Source organism: Rhinatrema bivittatum, chromosome 8 (genome assembly GCF_901001135.1).
Source record: "Rhinatrema bivittatum chromosome 8, aRhiBiv1.1, whole genome shotgun sequence".
Lineage (NCBI taxonomy): Eukaryota > Metazoa > Chordata > Amphibia > Gymnophiona > Rhinatrematidae > Rhinatrema > Rhinatrema bivittatum.
The window spans coordinates 17088735-17113877 of record NC_042622.1 but is presented as its reverse complement, the minus strand read 5'-3'; the positions used below and the strand labels follow the sequence as shown (position 1 = coordinate 17113877).

The following is a 25143-nucleotide window of genomic DNA, read 5'->3' as shown; positions in this document are numbered from 1 at the left end:
AATACGCCTTGGTAACTTTTTTACAAAGAGACCTCTGGTCTGAGTTTAATGGAGTTTACCGCTGCAGGTACCATTGCTACTCCTACTACACTTTTAGGGACCTTCGTTTTCAGTTTTTATTTTATTTTTCCTGGGAATTTCAATGTAATAACAAAAACCAAAATCAGTGAAAGAAGACTTTGTTCTAATAGACAGAAGAAAAAGCAAATGAAAAGTAATTTTTCCTCTGATTTTCTTTTGTTACAACATTGAGATTCCCAAGAAAAATAAAATAAACTGAAAGCAAAGGTCCCTTTCCAGAGTGGAACCCGCAAAATAAACTGGAGGCCAAAATGCATACTTGGAACTCTTTAGGGTTAAAAATAAGCACCATAGATTTTACCACCGCTTTCTGCTCTCCTTTGGAGGAGGTTTTACAACACTGTACAGCTGTGAAAACCCATATTGCACTTCCACTTCTATAAAGCGCGACAGTACCCACCCCTCTCCTGTCCCATTCTCTAGCGATCCATAGAACAGGTCCTTCAGCAGATGCACCATAACCATCCTGAGCTCCCTTCGGATCCTGCCAAAGCACATAGCTTCCCTCACTTTCCATTTTTCTCTCTTCTGTGAACAATGTGGCATCTACCGCTCCACCATAAGTACGACAATCAGTGACAAATGTATTCATTTAGCATATTATTTACTTATACCCCTTCTCCCCCTTCCACAATTTCCCCGTTTTACAATAAGAACATAAGAAATTGCCATACTGGGTCAGACCAAGGGTCCATCAAGCCCAACATCCTGTTTCCAACAGAAGCCAAAACCAGGCCATAAGAACCTGGCAATTACCCAAAAACTAAGTCAATTCCATGTTACCATTGCTAGTAATAGCAGTGGCTATTTTCTAAGTCAACTCAATTAATAGCAGGTAATAGACTTCTCCTCCAAGAACTTATCCAATCCTTTTTTAAACACAGCTACACTAACTGCACTAACCACATCCTCTGGCAATAAATTCCAGAATTTAATTGTGCATTGAGTGAAAAAGAACTTTCTCTGATTGGTTTTAAATGTGCTACATGCTAACTTCATGGCGTTCCCCCTAGTCTATTATCCGAAAGAGTAAATAACTGATTCACAGCTACCTGTTCTAGATCTCTCATGATTTTAAAGACCTCTACAATATCCCCCCTCAGCTGTCTCTTCTCCAAGCTGAACAGTCCTAACCTCTTCAGCCTTTCCTTATAGGGGAGCTGTTCCATCCACTTTATCATTTTGGTAGCTCTTCTCTGTACCTTCTCCATCGCAACTATATCTTTTTTGAGATGTGGCGGCCAGAATTGTACACAGTATTCAAGGTGCGGTCTCACCATGGAGCGATACAGAGGCATTATGACATTTTACGTTTTATTAACCATTCCCTTCCTAATAATTCCTAACATTCTGTTTGCTTTTTTGACTGCCGCAGCACACTGAGCCAACGATTTCAATGTGTTATCCACTATGACACCTAGATCTCTTTCTTGGGTTGTAGCACCTAATATGGAACCCAACATTGTGTAATTATAGCATGGGTTATTTTTCCCTATATGCATCACCTTGCACTTATCCACATTAAATTTCATCTGCCATTTGGATGCCCAATCTTCCAGTCTCACAAGGTCCTCCTGTCGCCTCGCTATACCACCTGGCTCTCTTTCCTTCCACCCGCCATCCTGACTGCTTTCCTCTCTTCCCTTCCACCTGCCATCCTGATTGCTTTCCTCTCTTCCCTTCCACCCGCCATCCTGGCTGCTTTCCTCTCTTCCCTTCCACCCGCCATCCTGGCTGCTTTCCTCTCTTCCCTTCCACCTGCCATCCTGATTGCTTTCCTCTCTTCCCTTCCACCCGCCATCCTGACTGCTTTCCTCTCTTCCCTTCCACCTGCCATCCTGACTGCTTTCCTCTCTTCCCTTCCACCTGCCATCCTGGCTGCTTTCTTCTCTTCCCTTCCACCCGCCATCCTGACTGCTTTCCTCTCTTCCCTTCCACCTGCCATCCTGGCTGCTTTCCTCTCTTCCCTTCCACCCGCCATCCTGGCTGCTTTCCTCTCTTCCCTTCCACCCGCCATCTTGGCTGCTTTCCTCTCTTCCCTTCCAGCTGCCATCCTGACTGCTTTCCTCTCTTTCCTTCCACCCGCCATCCTGGCTGCTTTCCTCTCTTCCCTTCCACCCGCCATCCTGACTGCTTTCCTCTCTTCCCTTCCACCCGCCATCCTGGCTGCTTTCCTCTCTTCCCTTCCACCCGCCATCCTGACTGCTTTCCTCTCTTCCCTTCCACCCGCCATCCTGGCTGCTTTCCTCTCTTCCCTTCCACCCGCCATCCTGATTGCTTTCCTCTCTTCCCTTCCACCCGCCATCCTGACTGCTTTCCTCTCTTCCCTTCCACCTGCCATCCTGACTGCTTTCCTCTCTTCCCTTCCACCCGCCATCCTGACTGCTTTCCTCTCTTCCCTTCCACCCGCCATCCTGACTGCTTTCCTCTCTTCCCTTCCACCTGCCATCCTGGCTGCTTTCCTCTCTTCCCTTCCACCCGCCATCCTGGCTGCTTTCCTCTCTTCCCTTCCACCCGCCATCTTGGCTGCTTTCCTCTCTTCCCTTCCAGCTGCCATCCTGACTGCTTTCCTCTCTTTCCTTCCACCCGCCATCCTGGCTGCTTTCCTCTCTTCCCTTCCACCCGCCATCCTGACTGCTTTCCTCTCTTCCCTTCCACCCGCCATCCTGGCTGCTTTCCTCTCTTCCCTTCCACCCGCCATCCTGGCTGCTTTCCTCTCTTCCCTTCCACCCGCCATCTTGGCTGCTTTCCTCTCTTCCCTTCCACCCACCATCTTGGCTGCTTTCCTCTCTTCCCTTCCAGCTGCCATCCTGACTGCTTTCCTCTCTTCCCTTCCACCCTCCATCCTGGCTGCTTTCCTCTCTTCCCTTCCACCCACCATCCTGGCTGCTTTCCTCTCTTTCCTTCCACCCGCCATCCTGACTGCTTTCCTCTCTTCCCTTCCACCCGCCATCCTGGCTGCTTTCCTCTCTTCCCTTCCACCCTCCATCCTGGCTGCTTTCCTCTCTTCCCTTCCACCTGCCATCCTGGCTGCTTTCCTCTCTTCCCTTCCACCTGCCATCCTGGCTGCTTTCCTCTCTTCCCTTCCACCCGCCATCCTGACTGCTTTCCTCTCTTCCCTTCCACCCGCCATCCTGGCTGCTTTCCTCTCTTCCCTTCCACCCACCATCCTGACTGCTTTCCTCTCTTGGCAATTACCCAAACACCAAGAAGATCCCATGCTACTGATGCAATTAATTCTCCAACTTACACCAATACAAGGGACACTTGTGCTGTGGTGTTGCTCATGTACGGTGGCTCTATTGAAGGACAACCAATTGTTGCTTCTGTCGTGGACGACGCCTACCTTCTGTAGGTAGGCGTCGTCCACGACAGAAGCATGGTCATCACAATATTGGAGACATAACAGCTACTGTGTACCTGGTAAGGACACAGGACTACCCCTCCCGTAGCCCCTGAAGCAGGCACGACTGTGCCGAAACATGGCCCATGTCGGGCAAGCAGACGCGATCCCGTGAGAGAAAGCTGAGACAGACGCCTTGATAAGTATTAATAAACAAACCGCGGGTCGCCTCAGAAAACGGGGAGATAAGGGTTTTTTTAAGAAAATAGCTTAAGTAACAGAAAAATCAAAAGAAAAATAGTTTCATTAAAACTTGGATAATAAAGAATAATAGACGGGGCGAAAGAAAAGGACACCCAACAATTGGTTGTCCTTCAATAGAGCCACCGTACATGAGCAACACCACAGCACAAGTGTCCCTTGTATTGGTGTAAGTTGGAGAATTATTATTGAAGGGAAGAGGTTGGTTGATGTACACTGATGCAATTAATAGCAGTGGCTATTCCCTAAGTAAAATTGATTAATAGCAGTTAATGGACTTCTCCTCCAAGAACTTATCCAAACCTTTTTTGAACCCAGCTACACTAACTGCACTAACCACATCCTCTGGCAACAAATTCCAGAGCTTTATTGTGCGTTGAGTGAAAAAGAATTTTCTCTGATTAGTCTTAAATGTGCTACTTGCTAATTTAATGTATGGGGTAAGATGGATCTAGGGTAGGTGGGAGGGAAGGGTGAGGTCTGGCTCGGGGGTGCAGGGGCTTTATTTTTAGAATTTTTGTGGCAGTACAGAATGAAAACAAAAAGTCTATAAATGGAACGAAAAAATAGTTAAATAAGTCAAAACAAAACCTGTCGGGTTAAGATCTTCCAGAAGCCCAGCCCCCCTCACAATAAGCCCTAATGCAGGGGTAGCCAGCGCCAGTCCTGGAGAAGTCATAATGAATATGCAGAAGCTAGATTTACCTACAATGGAGGCAGTGCATGGAAATTCACTGGGGAGATCCTGAAACCGAGGCTGGCGTTATCTACCCCTGCCTCAGTACAGGCTCAGGGGCTCAGTAACGTTCACGCCATCATCTTTGCACATCTGCCATTGGAGAAGCTGGTAACAGGGGTCCAGGGTGCTGAGCAACGAATGCAGACAGCAAGTATAAACCCGCAATGTTCATAATGAAGTGCCGTGACTGCTACTTTCCTTCTCTCTCCTTCTCCATCCTTCAGCTAACCCAGTCATCCAGATCTCGGCAACTGACAGAGATAAGCCAGACACCCCAAACTCTGAGGTGGTCTACTCTCTCGTTTCACAGTCCCCTTCCCCGTCTGATGTCACATTTAGCATCGATCCTAAAAACGGACTGATCCGTGGGAAGGGGTGCCTGAATTTTGAGGTAGGCATGATTTTCTTTCCGTGGATGAACCTTGCGGACCTGCCCCCTGACACGGGCTCCCACCCCTTGCAGCAAGGTCATTAAAAGCCACTGCTGTGGAACCCACACGGGATAGGAAAAGGGGTGGGGGGCAGGGCAGGGGAGGAGGTGCTGGCCATTATGCCCACCCGTGTTAAACTTGGGCTCCCCCAAAAGAATTCAGTTCTGGCTATGTCCCATCTGACACATGTCATGTGTGTGTATGGATGTGTATGTGTGTGGGGGTGTGCATGGTGATGTCTGGGGGTGTTTGTGCATGGGTGTATGTGTGCATGGTTGTGTGTGTGTGTGTATGTGCATGGTGATGTGTGTGTGTGTGTGTGCGCGCACATGAGGGATAAAACTGTTCATTGGCTCATGTCACTGCTTTAGCTCATCTGAAGATAAAAGGCCAGGTTGGCTATGGGAGACTAAAGTGCTTTTTTCAGAATTAGAGAATCCACAAGAATGATCTCCACGAGATACAAACAGTACACAATCACCCTGCTGGCATAAATATTCTCACTCTCTCTATATAAATATATATATATAGAGAGAGAAATCAAATGCTGTGTAGACCATTAAAAACATTCCCTCTTGGTGGTGGTTTGGGGTTCCTAACAATGAAAAAAATTAAAAGCCAGCAATCTGCCCCATCCTAATTTTCTCTTCCTCTCCTACAACCCTCCTCCTCATCTCCCCTTTGCCTGTGAACCTTTTCTTGTTGATTCAGGACTGACTCCCAGGCCTGATCATGGCAGCGATGCCAGCAGTCGCGTGTTTGTAATGACATGCAGGCTGTAGAGAGACCAGCTGGCTCCAGATTTTCAGGATAGGCCGATCCAGTCCTGGTTTAACCCCCATGCTGGGTCTGGTAGTTTTGATTTCCCTGTTGAGTTCCCTAAGAAAAGCAAAACTACAAGTCCATACATGCAGTGGGGTAAAGCCAGGATTAGATCAGTCTGTTCTGAAAAAGCTGGGGCCACTGGTAAACCTAGCATGCTGGGAAGTAAGTTAGTGTGTGCTCCACTTCCAGGCCCTATGGAAGCTTCACCCCCGCCTGGCTTCCAAATGGAATGGGAGACTCAATCCCTGGCCCATGTGACTTCCAATGAGTTGCTGCTGCTGTGATTGGGCCTCTGACTGGCCCCCGCTTCAACAAGGAAAGGCCCGCAGGGGAGAGAGAGGGGAGAGTATTTGCCAGTCTGGAGGCTGGCGGCCATCAGAAAACCTCCCAGCACCTACATTGGCTGGTTTAAAATTTCCGCCAGCTGCTGCTGGTTGCTGACAGTGATAACTAAACAAGTTGACCAAATACCTGACAGCTGGCAACTCTAGGCTGGCTTTCCTTGAGTATTTTGAGGAAGAGATACACTAAGACCCTGGAATGACTGAGGCTTCTCTACCAGTGTTTGGCCAGCAGGGTTTCATAAACACTTGAGTCTCCTGGAGAAATATCTTGGTCAAAGAGTTTGTGGAATGGGATGGTTGTGAGGCTGTAAACAATAGACAAGCACACAGATAGGCTGGAAGAGAGAGAGAGAGAGAAATGGCATTCTTCTGCCTTGTCTGAGTAGGGTGACATCCATGTTCTTTTGTTTGCAGACGACCAAACTGTTCAAACTTCTTATCAAAGCAAGAGATAATGGAACTCCACAGCTGTCCTCCACAGCTGTCCTTAATATAGCTGTAGAAGATGGCAACAACCACATGCCTACCATCATCAGCCAAACAGTAAGCCAAGATCCCCTGTTCCCCTAGCCCCCTACCCTACTCAACTCATATGGAGGGCTGGCTCTTCCAGCTCACTCTTGTTTCCAAAACAAGACTTGCCTCACATTCTCCCTCTGCAGATTAGAGCGGAATTAGAGCATCTTTCCTCTCTTTGAACCTCCGTCTAAAGAGTAGCACATCTTCCCTTTCCATTTGTTATCAATCACTTATCCGTCCTCATACTTTGTGGCCTAAGCACTAAGGCTTAACATGCACATTAAGACAGCATGAACGTGCGTGCTCTGGATTTTGCATGGGCCATGATTTGTGGCTTGCTCATGATTCACAGCTTGTGGCTTGTGAATCATGGTTCATGAGTTGAGGCCGGTGACACTTCCATCCCCAAGACTTATCTTTCCCTTTCCCCCTATGCCCAAGATCCTGTCTCCTCCTCCTCCTCCTTCCCATCTTATCTTATTATTTTACTGCTATATTGAATTGTTTTATGATGATGTATTGCATAATGATTATATTGTTACTTGATTATTTTAGAACTAATAATTCATGGCTTGTGGCTCATTGCTGGTGAGTGAGTCAAGGCTTGAAGGGAGTTCTGATCATTACAGTCTGATGTCGTCTATGTAAACCTCTGGTTATTTTTGCACTTTGGCTTGGCCATACCGATGGATTTTGATGGGGGTGTATTCTGCACCATTGTAACTGAAAACACAACAAATGGCAAACACGTTTCACTCGTTCCACTTTTGGTGCAACATTTTTTGCACACCTCTGTAAATTTATTTTTGGTTGCATTGTTTTTTTTCTCTTGCAGAAGCAAGGTAACCACTTTAAAGCCCTTTTGCAAAATAATTTTAGCAATGTCTAGCTGACTTTCAGGACAGGTGTTTGCAAAGTGTTTGAGTTCTTGAAACCCTAGCACATAAAGTGAAAATAAGAAGGATCATTTTTCTTTCAGTATGTAGGGCAAATCCATGAAGGTGAAATTGGTTCGAACGTACTCCGGATAAGAGTGGAGGACAAAGACACTCCACAAACACCGGCTTGGAGAGCAATATATAAGATCTTAAAAGGCAATGAAAATGGAATGTACAATATTACAACAGATCCCGAAACCAATGATGGAATACTAAGTGTCATTAAGGTAATGTCCGTTCTCTTATCAGTTGATATTTGCTTCGGTGAAGGCAAGTTGGGCGCAGCTGGTTTGGAGACCGGGCTTTCCTCCATCTCTCGCTCTCTAGGAAAGGATGACCTTTTACAGTCTTGCTCCAGATCCAGCACTTTCTTTTTTTTTATATATAAACAATTTTTATTGGTAACCATGATGGAACAGCATAACAGTCAAAACACAACCAAGCACAGCAGAACATGTCCACAAATAAGAGCACTCATTAAGAACAATGTGTAACATTACCCTTAGCTAAGGAGCGCCATAGGCGTACCAAATTTTTATCCCTCAAGAAAACACAACCCCCCTGTTCCCTCCCTCCCCCCATTCCTCCATGACCAGATCACAGGGCAACTTTCACCATATAGAGAAATCAGGCTACAATACCGATTAATGTTTGAAATAGTCTAGAAGCAGGAAATTAATAAGTAGCAGCACTTTCTAATAGCAATATTGACCTCCGTTCCTCGGTTTGACCCTTGTTGCATGTTACACAGTTCCTGTAGCATAATGAAAGCCTTTTGTAAAGACCAGTTGGGGCAGGTTGTACTTTGATGATTTAAAACCATTTGACTACTACATCTGAATGGAGTGGTGAAAGTAGGACACAGCTCAGGAAAACAGCAAATGAGCTACCTTCAGCTAATCATCACAGACTAGGGTTATGCACTTTAATTTTTTAATTTTGGTTTTATTACTTTTGGTTTTTGTTTTATTTGTGGTTTAAATTTATTTGAAACGAAATAAACTACAAAGCAAATGACAAAAAAATGAAATAAACTGGGTTCAGTCTCTCCTTCCCTGCCAAAAAAACCATATTGCTGCAAAAAATGCAAAACAAGCCTGCCCAACCCCCATTCATTCCTTCTGCCTCCTCCAGGTCACTGGCGTTCAAAGGGGTAGGAGTTTTCCACAGTTGCTCCTGTTTCACTGCATCAGTTTTTCAAATTAGCACTGACTGGCCATAAGACCAGCACTATTTTATTCTGCAGAGGTACAGAGGTGCACGGGTGTCTCTGTACAATAAAACAGGATGGCATTGGCCTCTGGACTGACCGGTTCCATTTTATTCTGCAGAGGTACAGAGGTGCAGGGGTATTTGTATACAATAAAACGGGATGGCATTGGCCTTTGGACTGGCTGGCAACATTTTGAAAAATTGACCGGATGGGACCAGAGCAGATAGGAATTGCTCCTGCTCCCTTTGGACTTCACTGACCCCAGGAAGGAGTAAGGAGCATCCAGACAGGTGGTGGTGGGGGGGGGGGGGGGTACAGACATCACCCACAGGGTGTTTTTGGTGGTGGGGATGGGTGGGGGTGGAGGGTTAAGGGGTATCAGCGAGCTCAGGCCAGGTCTAGCGATTGCTTAGTGAAGAACAAAACAAAATGAGGAACAAAAGAAATTTCATTTGTTTTTGATTTGTTTTGCAAACAAACTGAAACAAAACAGGAAATTTTGTTTCCAATAAAACCCCATCCCCTACCAAATTAAAGTACAATCACCGTGAATCATCGTGACAGGCAGGAAGTCTGAACGTGTTACTGCCAAAGCAGCCTTTTTCTTCATAATGTGGTGCCCTGGTTTTACCGACACCGGCCCCATTTTATTCTGCACAGGTACTTCCAGTGCTTGTGCTTTCAATCAACACTTCCGTACTTTCTCTTGAATGCCAAACGTTGATGTTGGCTCTTCTCGTTTGGATTTTCAGCCACTGAACTACGAAGAGAACCCTGTCAGGGACATCACCATTTCTGTGGAAAACGAAGAGCCTTTCTCTTCCTGTGAAAAGGGCAGGATGGTGAGCGACCCTGTCTCAGTCTCCAGTAACGTGTCCGTTAAGGTCAACGTGTTGGACACTAACGAACCTCCGAAATTTCATCCTGGGACTTACGTTGTCAGACAGAAGGAGGGTCTGCAGCCAGGGACCGTGCTGGTAACCTGTAATGCTACCGATCCGGATCATGCGTCCACTCAAATAAGGTAATTCTGAAATGAGGATGAACACAGGTTACAGATTGGAGCTACATGAATGTGTTTTTGGTGATTCATGTGCAATGCGACTTAAGTGTTAATCTACCCAATTAAAAGAATAAGTACAATACTTGGTCCAGGAGGATGCACTGCAGTCTTTTCCACCTGGCAACAGCCAGGGTTTCAACTGAAAGGCTTCTAGCTTCTTGCCACTGGCACACAAATATTTAATAATATTACAGGTACAGTAGGTAAATCAATCTTCATCAAATATCCTTATACATATTCCAAAATCATTTATTACATAATAATATTTACAGAAAAAATCTTTACAAAAATATGAAACATCGTACGAAAGAATGACACTATGAAATAAAGGTACTACATATTTAATAGGTGCACACCACCAAATACATATATTTTCCAAATACCTCTAATTATTACCTCACAAAGGGGTAGATTTTCAAAAAGCGCGATTTGGCGTACTTTTGTTGGCGCATCAGGTGCAAACAAAAGTACGCTGGATTTTAGTAGATATGTGCGTAGCCGCGCGTATCCGCTAAAATCCTGGATCGGCGCGCGCAAGGCTACCGATTCCGTATAGCCGGTGCGCGCCGAGCCGCACAGCCTACCTCCGTTCCCCCCCCGGCCCTGTCTAAACCCCCCCTTACCTTTGTCGGGGGATTTACGCCTCCCAGAGGGAGACGTAAATCCCCACGTGCCAGCGGGCCGGGACGCGACCTGGGGGCGGGTCCGGAGGGCGCGGCCATGCCCCCGGACCGCCCCGGGCCGTAACCACACCCCCGGCCCGCCCCCGAAACGCTACGTCCCGCCCCGAAAACGCCGCGCGGATCGGGCCCGCCCCCGACACGCCCCCCTCGGAAAACCCCGGGACTTACGCGAGTCCCAGGGCTCTGCGCGCGCCGGTGCGCCTATTGAACATAGGCGCACCGGCGCCCAGGGCCCTGCTCGTGTAAATCTGGACGGATTTACGCGAGCAGGGCTCTTAAAATCCGCCCCATAGATCCTGACACACTACATACCACGCCTACCCTCACATGCACATCCATAGGAGCAGATTTCAAAACCTGTGCGCGGGCGTAGATTTGTTCGTGCAACCCGGCACGAACAAATCTACGCTCGATTTTATAACATGCGTGCTTCGCCGTGAGCATGTTATATAATCCAGGGATGGCGCGCACAAGAGGGGGTGCACAATTGTGCAACTTGTGTGCGCCGAGCCGCGCAGCCTGCCTCCATTCCCTCCGAGGCCGCTCCGGAGGGAACTCCGGAGCGGCCTCGGAGGGAACTTTCCTTCCACCCCCCACGCCTTCCCCTCCCTTCCCCTACCTAACCCGCCCCCTAGCCCTACCTAACCCCCCCCCCTTACCTTTGTTGAAGAAGTTACGCGCGCCGGCCGCCAGCCAGCATGCGATCCTGGGCACAGCGGCAAATGGCCGCTGTGCCTGGAGGCTCAGGCCCCGCCCCTTCCTTGCCCAGGACCGCCCCGCCCCACCCCACCCCCTTTTGCAAGCCCCGGGACATATACACGTCCCGGGGCTTGCGTGCGCCGCCAAGCCTATGCAAGTTAGGCTCGGTGCGCGCCGGGGCAGCTTTTTGGATACGCGCGTAACCCTTTGAAAATCTACCCCAATATATATAAAGGCGTACCCTTCAGTTTCTTCATATCTTCCATACTGGATATTTATTAGCATCCCGTGGCTAAACTACTCCACCCTATAGGAGTCCTGATTTGGATTAATCTATTCACCATGGTGTGGAACAGGTTAATCCAAACCGGGACGCCTATGGGGTGGAGTAGATTATTATGTAAGAAATGTTTTTGGAATATTTATAAGGATATTCGATGAAGATTGATTTAGCTTCTGTACCTGTGATGTGATTATATTGATATTTACAGAGGGTGGACTGTTCTTTCCGTTTTTTTACACAAATATTTAACCCAGCAAGAGATACCCCCTCCTCCGTGTGAGATTACCTTAGACTCTGATTTCGGCAGAGCCCCTGCTCTGGAGTTGCAGCTTTCTCCCTCTTATCTGAGCAGAAGGCCTGTGATCCACCCATTTTTCCTGGAAGCTGCCTGCACTGCATTTCCCAGAAAGCATTTGGTTCTGTGCTCCTCTGCCCGAGTTACCGGACAGGGCACATTCACTCCTTCACAAGCCTGCGGTGCTGATGCTTCCACTGCCATTGTATGCTTCTTGGTCTTTCTGAAGTGACCATGTGATTTCTGCCTTGCTCCATCAGGTACAAAATAATTCAGGATCCAGCGGGCTGGGTTACCATTGATGAGAAAACAGGTGTTATTACATCTGTGAAGGAACTTGACCGGGAGTCCCCCTACGTTAACAATAGCGTCTACTCTATCATTGTTTATGCTGTGGATGATGGTGAGTAGTTGCCTGCACACATCTGAAGGATCAGAGGTCTCTGTTCATAGCGTCTTCTCTGATTCCTTTTTTTAACTACAGACCAGAGAGACTGATTCGGTGCTGGGCAAAATAGAGGAAGATATTCTCAAGAACAAAGTTACTGGCTATTTGGATAGACACAGATTAATGGGACAGAGCCAACATGGATTTAACAAAGGGAAGTCATGCCTTACAAATGTGCTAGATTTGTTTGAAGAGGTGAACCGGTTGATGTAGTGTATCTGGATTTTCAGAAAGCATTTGACAAAGTTCCTCATGAGAGGCTTCTCAGGAAATTAAAACGTCATGGGAGGGAGCAGTGTCCTATTATGGATTGTTAACTGGGTAAAGGATAGGAAATAAAGTGGGATTAGTCATTTATATTCATTGATGAAAGGTAAATAGTGGAATGCCCCAGTGATCTGTACCGGGACTGGTGCTTTTATAATATATTTATTAATGATCTGGAAAAGGGAGTGACGAGTGAGGTGATTACATTTATTCAAAGTTGTCAGATCTTAAACTGATTTGTGAGCAATTTCAAGCAGACTTGGTGTTTACATGGCAGATGAAATTCAGTGTGGACAAGTGCAAAGCGATGCGTATAGGGAAGAATAATCCAAACTACAGATACACAATGTTGGGTATGATCTATGGTGCAACCACACCTTGAATGTTGTATGCAGTTCTGGTTGCTGCATCTCAAAAGTGATATAGCACAACTAGTAAAGGTACAAAGAAGAGCGACCAAAATGATAAAGGGGATGAAGGCGAAACAGATTAGGGCTCTAGATGGCTGAGAAGAGAGATGATAGAGGTCTATAAAATCTTGAGTGAGGTGAAACTGGTAAATATAGATTGATTATTTACCCTTTAAATTAGAACTAGAGCAAGAGGACACTCCATGAAGCTAATGGATAGCACATTTAAAACAAATCAGATAATGTATTTTTTAGTCAGCTCACAACTGAACTGTGGAATTTGCTGCCAGAGTAGGTGGTAAAAGCAGTTAGCATAGTTGGGTTTAAAAGGGATTTGGACAAATTCCTGGAGGAAATGTCTGTAAACCATTATCAGCCCTGTGGACTTGAGAAAGCCACTACTTACCCTGGTTATACGTAAGAAGGGTTGGGTCAGGTTTTTGTGACCTGAGTTGGCCACTTTTGGAGACAGGATGCTGGGCTTGATGGACTTTTGGTCTGACCCAGTATGGCATTTATGTTCTTATGTAACCGTTTGTTTCCTAGGTGATCCTCCGCTGACAGGGACAGGCACCGTGCTACTGTATGTCACAGACACAAACGACAATACGCCATACCTGCTTTTGCCTTATATGGAGATGTGTGAGCATCTGGAGAATCCATCCCTGACTGTAAAAGCTGCAGACAAGGACTTGGATCCATTTGCAGGGCCATTCATCTTTGAACTGATGCAGAAGTCTAGCACCTGGGAATTAAGGAAAACAACAGGCAAGCATTGCCACTCTCTTACAGTGGCACTAATATTAGTAATATGCTTACAATATATACTGAGTCAGATGCCAGCAAGGCACGTCAACTACTGTACTCTGCAGCAGTGATTGCTAAGAATGGCACATGGCGTGGGCTGGCTACAACTCAAGTTGGTAGTCCAATTTGTTTAAAAGAAGCTTTCCACAGGATTCAGATCCCTGGGAATCAGGAGCATGGGCATCCAATAGTCTTCAAGTACCGTAAAAAAAATTGTGTTAATTTTACCACCCATTGCCTAAAATAAAAAAAAATCATAGACCTTAGTTCTAAAGCATATGGAGACAGACATAAAGATCTAGACATGCACACCTTAGAGGGAGAGGGGAGATCTGAAAGAGACATTCAGAGATCTCAAAGAACGAGGGGTCGTGGCATGAAGTTGAAAGGGGGTAGACTCAGGAGTGATTTAAGGAAATGTTTCTTTACAGAGAGGGTGGTGGCTGTGTGGGACGGCCTCCCACTGGAGATGGTGGAGAGAAGAACAGTGTCTGAATTCATGAAAGCATGGGATAAACACAGGGGATCTCTAATAAAGTGATGGGAATTATAATTGAGCGGCTGGGCAAACGAGATGGGCCATGTGGGCTTTTTCTGTGTTTAGTTCAGGGTGATTGTGATATCTCTTCTTCTGCAAGGTCACTGAACAGCAGCAATCCAGAAATTAACCATCGCACTAATGAACTCTTCTAGGCCAATGCACTAAACACTGGTTGTAAATAAGTGGGATTCATTGTGTGTTAACAGCCCACATTAATGACATGCAAATGAGTTTTGCATTCATTTACTAGCATTAGAGTTAGCACAAAACTTTGACTACCCCTGCCTGGAATGTGGTTAACCTTTTTGCATTAACAGGTCTCTGCTCACTATTGTGCAGTTTAATGTGCCTGTGCGTAGTGAGCTGTTTTGCATCTTGTTACCTCAGCATAAGTTTCTGCATGAAAACTGTCAAGAGCTAATTGATATGCATTAAATTAGGTTTTGATCCCTCCCTGCCCTTCTAGGGGGGGAAACGTATGCAGCAGGCTGGAGGCTGGCGGACAACGCATGCCTTTGTTCTCGTATAGAAGGTGGGGTAATAATCAATGGGTTAACCGTGTTTTAGCCATGGAAATGGCTTTGTGTGTTACCCTTTATAGACACTGTGCCTATGGGGAATCCCCTACAATGTCACAGAGCTGGTTCTGGTGCCTATTATTGCTCCTTTTTTTTTTTTTTAGCAAATAAACCAAAAGCAAGGAGCACAGGAACTGTGCACAGTTTCAAGAAAACCAACCCCTTTTTCTTTTTAAAGAAAAGAACTCTAGCCGAGGTTTCCATAGGTGCCCTATAGGGGAAAGGGGACGCTTTAAGACTGAACATGGGTTCTCTGTCTAATCAGGAACTGGGTCTTCATCCACAGATGATTCTGCTGAACTTTCATGCCTGGAAAAACTCCCCAAAGGCAATTACACTGTACCTTTAAGTATCATGGACCGGCAAGGGGCTTCCCAGAAGCAGATCCTGAACGTAAGGGTCTGCTCCTGTCCGGATGGGCTGACGTGTGAAAAGCTGATGCCCCCATCCCATAGCCTTGGAGGCGGGGCCATCGCAGCACTGCTTGGCTCTCTTCTGCTGTTGCTTCGTAAGTATGTGCCAGGCCTTCCGCCTGGCATTATCTGTCGTGGCTTATTAAAGGTCATTCAGTATAGGCTGGTCCAGTGGCGCAAGTGGTAAGTGCTGTGCGTGTTTTGTTGCCCGGCTGAGCTGCTGCTTCCTGGGCTGGCCAGCACCAGAGATGCTACGGAGGCAGCATTCACAGCCCCTGGGGAAGGGGGTGAGAGAGTCCCAGTCATTGCACACAGTGCCACGCAGGGAGCAGACTTAGGGTCTCCAGGACCCGGGTTCTTTAGGGGAGCTGTGGCTCTTGGCCAAGGACGGTCACCGTAAAACAAAATGGTGCTGGCTGGGGGGGGGGAGGGGAATTTTTTAAAGCAAATTATTTTGACTCTGCAAACAAAACAAACCAAAATAAACATTAAACAAATAACAACTTGAATAAATTCTCACTTCCTCTCCCTGAACTGAAAAACAATGAAACAAAAGCACATTTTCTCTCTGTGCCCATCACTATATTTTGGGGAAAATCCGAAAATTCCATCGGCCTCGATCCAGGCTGAAATCCGCCTGGTTCATCTGACCTTCAATGTTCTGCACATCTGTCTTCTTCTATCCCTAACCTAACGCCTCCATCTGGAGAATGAGACTTTGTAGGACAAAGAAGGAATTAGCCACTGAGGGAATGCATAAGCTAATTCCTGCGGTTTCCGGTGTTTGCTTACTAAAAGCAGAATTCACTTCACATAAGAACATAAGAACATGCCATACTGGGTCAGACCAAGGGTCCATCAAGCCCAGCATCCTGTTTCCAACAGTGGCCAATCCAGGCCATAAGAACCTGGCAAGTACCCAAAAACTAAGTCTATCCCATGTAACCATTGCTAATGGCGGTGGCTATTCTCTAAGTGAACTTAATAGCAGGTAATGGACTTCTCCTCCAAGAACTTATCCAATCCTTTTTTAAACACAGCTATACTAACTGCACTAACCACATCCTCTGGCAACAAATTCCAGAGTTTAATTGTGCGTTGAGTAAAAAAGAACTTTCTCCGATTAGTTTTAAATGTGCCCCATGCTAACTTCATGGAGTGTCCCCTAGTCCTTCTACTATCCGAAAGAGTAAATAACCGATTCACATCTACCCGTTCTAGACCTCTCATGATTTTAAACACCTCTATCATATCCCCCCTCAGTCGTCTCTTCTCCAAGCTGAAAAGTCCTAACCTCTTTAGTCTCTCCCCATAGGGGAGTTGTTCCATTCCCCTTATCATTTTGGTAGCCCTTCTCTGTACCTTCTCCATCACAATTATATCTTTTTTGAGATGCGGTGACCAGAATTGTGCACAGTATTCAAGGTGCGGTCTCACCATGGAGCGATACAGAGGCATTATGACATTTTCCGTTTTATTCATCATTCCTTTTCTAATAATTCCCAACATTCTGTTTGCTTTTTTGACTGCCGCAGCACACTGAGCCGATGATTTCAATGTGTTATCCACTATGACACCTAGATCTCTTTCTTGGGTTGTAGCACCTAATATGGAACCCAACATTGTGTAATTATAGCATGGGTTATTTTTCCCTATATGCATCACCTTGCACTTATCCACATTAAATTTCATCTGCCATTTGGATGCCCAATTTTCCAGTCTCACAAGGTCTTCCTGCAATTTATCACAATCTGCTTGTGATTTAACTACTCTGAACAATTTTGTGTCATCTGCAAATTTGATTATCTCACTCGTCGTATTTCTTTCCAGATCATTTATAAATATATTGAACAGTAAGGGTCCCAATACAGATCCCTGAGGCACTCCACTGTCCACTCCCTTCCACTGAGAAAATTGCCCATTCAATCCTACTCTCTGTTTCCTGTCTTTTAGCCAGTTTGCAATCCACGAAAGGACATCGCCACCTATCCCATGACTTTTTACTTTTCCTAGAAGCCTCTCATGAGGAACTTTGTCAAACGCCTTCTGAAAATCCAAGTATACTATATCTACCGGTTCACCTTTATCCACATGTTTATTAACTCCTTCAAAAAAGTGAAGCAGATTTGTGAGGCAAGACTTGCCCTGGGTAAAGCCATGCTGACTTTGTTCCATTAAACCATGTCTTTCTATATGTTCTGTGATTTTGATGTTTAGAACACTTTCCACTATTTTTCCTGGCACTGAAGTCAGGCTAACCAGTCTGTAGTTTCCCGGATCGCCCCTGGAGCCCTTTTTAAATATTGGGGTTACATTTGCTATCCTCCAGTCTTCAGGTACAATGGATGATTTTAATGATAAGTTATAAATTTTTACTAATAGGTCTGAAATTTCATTTTTTAGTTCCTTCAGAACTTTGGGGTGTATACCATCCAGTCCAGGTGATTTACTACTCTTCAGTTTGTCAATCAGGCCTACCACATCTTCTAGATTCACCATGATTTGATTCAGTCCATCTGAATCATTACCCATGAAAACCTTCTCCATTACGGGTACCTCCCCAACATCCTCTTCAGTAAACACCAAAGCAAAGAAATCATTTAATCTTTCCGCGATGGCCTTATCTTCTCTAAGTGCCCCTTTAACCCCTCGATCATCTAACGGTCCAACTGACTCCCTCACAGGCTTTCTGCTTCGGATATATTTAAAAAGGTTTTTACTGTGAGTTTTTGCCTCTACAGCCAACTTCTTTTCAAATTCTCTCTTAGCCTGTCTTATCAATGTCTTACATTTAATTTGCCAATGTTTATGCTTTATCCTATTTTCTTCTGTTGGATCCTTCTTCCAATTTTTGAATGAAGATCTTTTGGCTAAAATAGCTTCTTTCACCTCCCCTTTCAACCATGCCGGTAATCGTTTTGCCTTCTTTCCACCTTTCTTAATGTGTGGAATACATCTGGACTGTGCTTCTAGAATGGTATTTTTTAACAAGTTTTGGTTAAATTGATTTTTTATTTTTATTTGTAGATTTGTATATACCGTTGTTTGGTGCTAGCCTTCACAACAGTTTACTGGTAACATAAAAACATAAGAGGATTACAGTCAGTAAGATACAAACAGGTAACTTACTGAAATAAAATTCTTAATACATCGAACTGTAGAGAGATAAAACATAATAACATGAGAAAATGTAAAGCTTAAGATTAACGTGGTTGATAATAAATAAACATATTAACAGGAGGGTTCTTAGAACATAAGATTAAGCAGAGTTGAGGATTAGTTTGTCAGATGGTTAATTATTAGTTCAGAGATATTCGAACAATCAGACCTTCGGAGGTCATAATAACAATTTGTGCTTATAAGAGAGTAGTCATGGGAGGCAGGGTGATTTGATGAGGTGGGTGCTGAAGGTGTGGGGATGCAGCTTAGCCAATGCCATCTCTATATGCTTGTTCGAATAGCCATGTTTTGAGGAGTTTTCTGAATAGTTTTAAGTTGCTTTGTGTCCTCAGGTTTTCAGGTAAGGTGTTCCACAGGTTTGGGCGAGCCAGCGAAATCGCTCTCTCCCATACTGTAGTAAGTCTGGGGGATGCGACTGGGGGTATTTATAACAAGGCCTTATTCGCTGAACTCTGGTGTGTGGATATGGATTACTGCATTTAGCCTTTCGATTTCCTTGCCATATATTAAATGGTCATCTCTTAGCTTCTACCTCACTGTCATTTACCAACTTCATTCCCAATGTGTGCTTTCACCTAGGTATTTGTATTGCTCTGTTGAAGGTATACAATATTTTGTGTTATGGCAGTATAGGGAGTAGATCACTGAGCAAAGGGAACTGGTGGAAGGGCTTATTCACAAACCGATGAACCAGGGGGTGATATAGCTCGGGAAGATCAGTTACGAGCCAGAAGAAAATCCTTGTATCTCAAAGTTGACTCCAATGATGTCATTCATTTAAAACAATAATTATTAATCCTGTGGAATGAGGTAGGACAGGAGAGATTAAGAGCGACCTCAACACCTTCATCTTTCTCTCTGTTCCAGTGTGTTTGTGTTTTCTCATACACTGTGTCTGTGGGTCAGCCAGCGCAAAACAGAATGGATTCATCCCCAATGATGAAGGAAACCAGACATTAATCAAATACAATGAAGAAGGCGGCAGCTCTCTGTGTCAGGTAAGCAGTCGAGCAGATGGCAACGCTGGCTCTTGTTTGGTGGGAAGATTCCCTGGAGTAGTGCGTCAGCTCTCATCGGCCAAGGTGCCAAAGAAGAAGATTTCATCTAGACCACCTCCTCCAATCCACTCTCAAAGCTGCCACCTTCCTTTGCTCCCCAAGCTTCAGCGTGTCACCTCCACAGTGCGCTGAGCCCTGTTGGCCCAGCTGGGCAGGAGACTGGATTGTGAGTCTCCGTGGTCTGAGCCACGGGGCTGCCGCGTATTTCCTTTTGAACATTGCTCCAAGTAAGTGCAAGATTTGGACAGTGCAGGATATAGGGCAAGAAAGGCAATTGTCGATAATCTCATTGTTCATGAAGGTGCCTGTATTTTTCTCTTCAGACTAGTCCATCCCTCGTTCCTTCCAGTGCTCAAACGAGAAACGAAGTGACAAAGATCAATAATCAGGTGATACAAAATATCTTTATCTTACTTATTATTATCCTTTGAAATGATATTTTCATCATTCGGGCTTTATCTATTGTGAATATGTCTTGCCTTCCATTTCCTTTTGTAGTCCCTCTAATGGTGTTGTCCAAGCACTATAGTCACCAAGTTTACAATATTAAAAAATCCTCCTTTTTCAATATTTAGACTTCTATTATTTTATTGTAATGTAGCGCTGTCAGTGTAAAGAGCGCAATATACGTTACTAGGACTGAGGAACTAAAATCGAACCCTATAGGGTTAAAAAACCACATTTCACTGCACCAGGGTCTGGACAGCCCCTGTGACAGACAGACTGCCAGAAACCCACATCTAAAGGAATGGCGCTTTGTACATTTCGGCTAATAAGTGTCTTGCCTATTGGAATGGAGCCGATAGCGTATGACTTGCCTGTGCATATGGGCTGGTCTCAGGTGGCAAGAAAAAGAGGTGTAGGGACTTCTCTGAGATATGGTGGGCCACTGAGTCCTGCACATTGTTGGCCTTAGAAACATTTTAGCCAGAAGTTATGTCTATTTTGGCAAATGAAAGTAATCACCTCCTAACTCTTAATTTGCGTTGAAGCAAGCCCTTAAAGTGTAAGCATTACTTGTGACCTTCCGTCTGTTGCTTATTGACCATTTTTAAAGGGTTCCTTGGGAATGTCGCCTTCTACTCTATCTGCTGGGACAAAACTGAATGGAAGCGCGTCACAGGTAAGTTTATGTGCTGTGCTTTCATATGTGTGGCCTCGGATCATTTTCTTTTCTGGTTCTTCTATTTGATGTTTATATATTGTTTTATTACATTGCAAACCACCTTGAGCTAAGAACAGATACATAAAGCGGGGATCACTTTCCGAAGACCTGTGCTGTTCAGGTCATTTCTATTTCCAGGAACCCCCACACACATAGAAACACAGAATCATAGAAATGACGGCAGAAAAGGACCAATTGGTCCATCCATTCTGCCCAGCAGGCTTATGGTAGTATCTGCCATGCCGTGCAGGTTACCCCCATACTTATCAATTTCCCAGGCTGTTAAAGTCAGGGCCCTTGCTGGTTGCTGTCTGAGTCCAATTCCCTGTTACCTCTTGCCATTGAAGCAGAGAGCAATGCTGGTGTTGCATCAACAGTATGAAGGCTTATTGGTTAAGGGTAGTAACCGCCGCATCAGCAGGTTACCCCCATGTTTATTTGTTTCCTCAGACTGTAAAAGTCAGGGTCCTTGTTGGTTACTGTCTGAATCCAATTCTCCTTTCCCTCTTTTCTCTCTGCCGTTGAAGCAGAGAGCAATGATGGAGTTGCATCAACAGCATGAAGGCTTATTGGATAAGGGTAGTAAGGCATCAGCAAGTTACCCCCATATTTATTTGTTTCCCAGACTGTACAATTCAATGTCCTTGTTGGTTGCTGTCTGAATCCAATTCCCCTTTTCCTCTTTTCCCCCTGGCATTGACGCAGAGAGCAATGGTGGAGTTGCATCAACAGCATGAAGGCTTATTGGTTAAGGGTAGTAACCGCCGCACCAGCAAGTTACACAGAATGGCACCAGAACATTACACAATGTGCCAGCAGAGCCACACATGGCACCACAGCCAAAGGATGGGAGGGCATTTGCCCAAGGAACAAAAGTATCCAGAATGAAGTGAATGGGGGGGGGGGGTCTTTTGTAATCCAAGTGACATTTTATTCAATGGCAAACGGCCTATGCCTCTATCAAAATAGCAGTTACCCAGCACTCATGGTCTGTGACTGGGCAGGGGGCTTTGTAACAGGTGACTACTATCATAGCAAACTTAAAAAGCCATTTATTTTGCTTTTATTTACTTATTTACAGTACCTATAATCTGCATATAATGAATCATGCTAAGCGGCATGTTAGGCTAGAGTTAGTGCACTGTGGAAGACTTTACTATGCTTGTTAGACTACAAGTAGCTAATTCCTGAGTTCAGTTTCTCTTATTCATCTGCCGAAAATATTTAGGCTAATTTTAAAACGAGCATGCGTGAGCCCATACACCCACACACATTGGCGTGCAAGCAGAGATACTCTGGAATTTTAAATCATGTGGGCACATTCCCTGCTTTCCAGTTAGCCCACTAGTTTGCCAGCCAGACTGATTCTTCAAGCAACATGCACCCCAGTTGACCTGGGACCCCTCGACCTGTCGCGTAAGCCCAAAAGCATGAGCTCTGCAGACTTCCTCCTCATCAGGAGCGGCAGTAAACATGTGCGGCTGACAAGCCGCCGTGCTCTGTGGCCTCTGGTTTTAAAATACAGAGTTATGCGCGTAACTGTTGGCTCTACCCCAGAACGCCCACGCCTCGTCCCTTTTCTGCCCCCTTATTTTTTGCTTGCGCACGTGCATGGCTTTTAAAATCAGTGTTGCTCATGCGTGGCCCACGTACGTGTGTTTTAGTGTGAGCAACACTTTTAAAATCGACCCCCTTTATATGCTTTTTTTTTTTTTTTTTGCTCTCATTCCCATTTTCCCTTGATGGAAGATCGCCTAATCAAATTTAAGACTCCCAGCTGGCAGAGACCAGGAGAGGGCACTGCCATCCAGGGCTGAATGATAGTGCCACTTGTAGGCCAGCAGGGCTCCCTCTTAGAGTGGAAATCACCTTTGCTCCACCTAGGGCCTACGCCCACATATCCCACAGGCCCTGAACCAGCTGTCTGACACACGCAAGGCTATGTTTCCAGTCACAGTCTGGCCCTACAAAGTTATATGCATAAACTTATCTAGCTAATTTTGGTGGGATGTTCAGTGGCGCAGCCAGATAAGTTTATCCAACTAACTTTAAAACTGCTTTATCGTCTGACCAGAGCTAGCTGGATTATTTATCTGGCTAACATAATTCTACCCTGGAACAGTCCTACGTTATTCAGCTACATTTTAGTTGAATAATGATTTATTTGGTTAAAATTTAGCTGGATAAGTGGCAGAAATATTCAGAAGTCAGATAACTTGCAAGTAATCCAACTAAATGAGTTGAATATGGACCTCACTGAGTTTATGGCCAAAACACAGGGCCAAATGCATATTATTTACAAAATTAACATATATTTACTTATTGGAAGCTTTTATATGCCATCATATCTAAAATCCATGGTGGCTCACAGAATCACAGTCATAAAATACGTCACAACAAACTGACTGATTTAGGCTTTAAAATAAACAAACTGCAGTAAAATTTATAAAAATACAGAATAAAACATAAAAAAATAAAACTAATAACTACCAGCAGCAGAATAGAGAGTAAAAAATAAAAAATAAATAAAAGTAATATATATAGCATTAACATAAATATGTCCTGAAAACTCCTCATTCAGCATTACTTCCTAACATTAATAAATCCACATAAAACCACTTTAAAACTTATTTTGAACCAGATGGACTGAAAGTGAAACCCTGCTCTATAACTGAATTGTCCAACATGGAGATAAATGGCTTGCTGAAAAAGTGAAGCCTTCTCTGCCTTTCTGTACTGCCCATAATTCTCCAGGGAGACAGACAGAGAGACACACACACACACACACACATACTCTCTCTCACAGACAGAGAGAGACACACACACACACACACACTCACTCTCTCTCTCTCACAGACACAGAGACAGACACACACACACACACATACACACACATACTCTCACAGAGACAGACACACACACACACACACATACTTTCTCTCACAGAGACAGACACACACACACACACACACACACACATACTCTCTCTCACAGACAGAGACAGACACACACACACACACACACATACTCTCTCTCACAGACAGAGATAGACACACACACACACACACATACTCTCTCTCACAGACAGACACATGTATACAACTGGAATACAATATTTATATTTTGGTATATGTTAATTGTTGTATATTTCATGTCTTTGGACTTCTACTAACCATGTGGACCATGTTGGTATTTTTAAGGGACTTGTGATGCCTACATTTGCTGCAGCAGGCCTCACCCAAAATGGTACCTGGACTCAGGTAAGTATTGCACAGACACTGGATTGGGAGGGCTCCATTTTTGGCATACGAATGGTATTCTCTGATAAGCATGAACATTGTTAGGGGGCGACCTTGCAATGAGCCCACAAGTTGAGTATGTTGGCTAATGTATTGAAAAATATACAAAGACACAATGTGTCCCTTAGATGAAGTGAAACACAGGAATTCTCGGGGGATGAAATCTCTGGCACTGACTTGTGATTTTTGTACACTTTCATTGTATTTCACAGCGTTACGATATGTATCCTTATCGATGCACGACATGGAGCACCCATAAGTTTTACATTGGAATTTGCTGTTGTGCCCGTAAGGTGGTTTCCGTAGAACTGCTGCTGATATGAGCTGTGCTTCATTTTGCAGGCTGCAGCTGGAATGGCCTCTTCTGGACGTTATCTTAAAGAAAATGTCCCTCCTGTAAGTCTGTCCTCTTTAGCTGCAAAAGTCTAAGGAATAAGGGTCAACAAACAAGTTGTAGGAGAAACCCATGCTTGTTGATCTAGGCATTGAAAGTGGAAGAATAGGTAATGGAAGAGAAATCCATTAAACCATAGTAAGAAGCTGAAAGTCTGCGAAGCTTCAGGAATTGTATGTAGAACATGTGTAGATGACAGAAGCTAAAGACCAGTTGGCCCTTCCACTCTGCCCAGTTATTCTTGTCTACATTGCTAAGGAGATATCTCAGCTGCCAGCCGGAGAAACTTGACCATTTGACTCAGTTTTTATTTCATCTTTGCTTCTGCACCATCCTGAGGAGCATCTGGGTTCCCGTTCTTCATGCAATACGCTTGTTTTAATTAATTATTTATTTATTTAGCATTTTTCTATACCGACTTTCCAATAACAGAATTATTGATCAATTCGGTTTACATTCTCAACAATAACAATGACAAGTAAATGTCTTACAATGAACAGGTCGAATTAACTTGGATTAAGATATATGGGGTTAATAACATAATTAAAAGGTACGGTGCCTAATGTAGTCTAGCTAAACAGGTGGTATTATAATGTTACTAGATAATTAGACTGCCAAAGAATATGTGATTTCTAGAGAAGGTCTATATAGTTCTCTAGCGTGTTCCCACGGAGGGGATCATTGGCAGGGATATTCCGCAAGTTGATGTTAAGGGAAAGCTTGGTTGAATAACCAAGTCTTGAGTCGTTTTTTAAATGTAGTGGAGCATTGCACTGATCTGAGATCTGACGGGAGAGTGTTCCAGATTTTAGGACCTGCTGTGGAGAAAGCTCTTTTGCTTAATGCTGACTTCATCGGTGGGATTT

The 25143-nt window shown here is 44.7% G+C and overlaps 1 protein-coding gene across 1 annotated transcript in view; it reads left to right on the top strand.

Annotated features, from left to right (window-relative positions):
* The window catches only part of LOC115097866 (cadherin-like protein 26), a 121483-nt gene that overhangs the window by 85205 nt on the left and 11135 nt on the right, over positions 1-25143 (top strand). The window contains 12 exon segments of the mRNA XM_029613997.1: positions 4649-4815; positions 6439-6567; positions 7523-7708; positions 9447-9718; positions 11978-12120; positions 13389-13610; positions 15055-15276; positions 19229-19359; positions 19743-19808; positions 20477-20542; positions 23785-23844; positions 24226-24279. Coding sequence (XP_029469857.1) covers positions 4649-4815; positions 6439-6567; positions 7523-7708; positions 9447-9718; positions 11978-12120; positions 13389-13610; positions 15055-15276; positions 19229-19359; positions 19743-19808; positions 20477-20542; positions 23785-23844; positions 24226-24279 — 1718 coding nt within the window.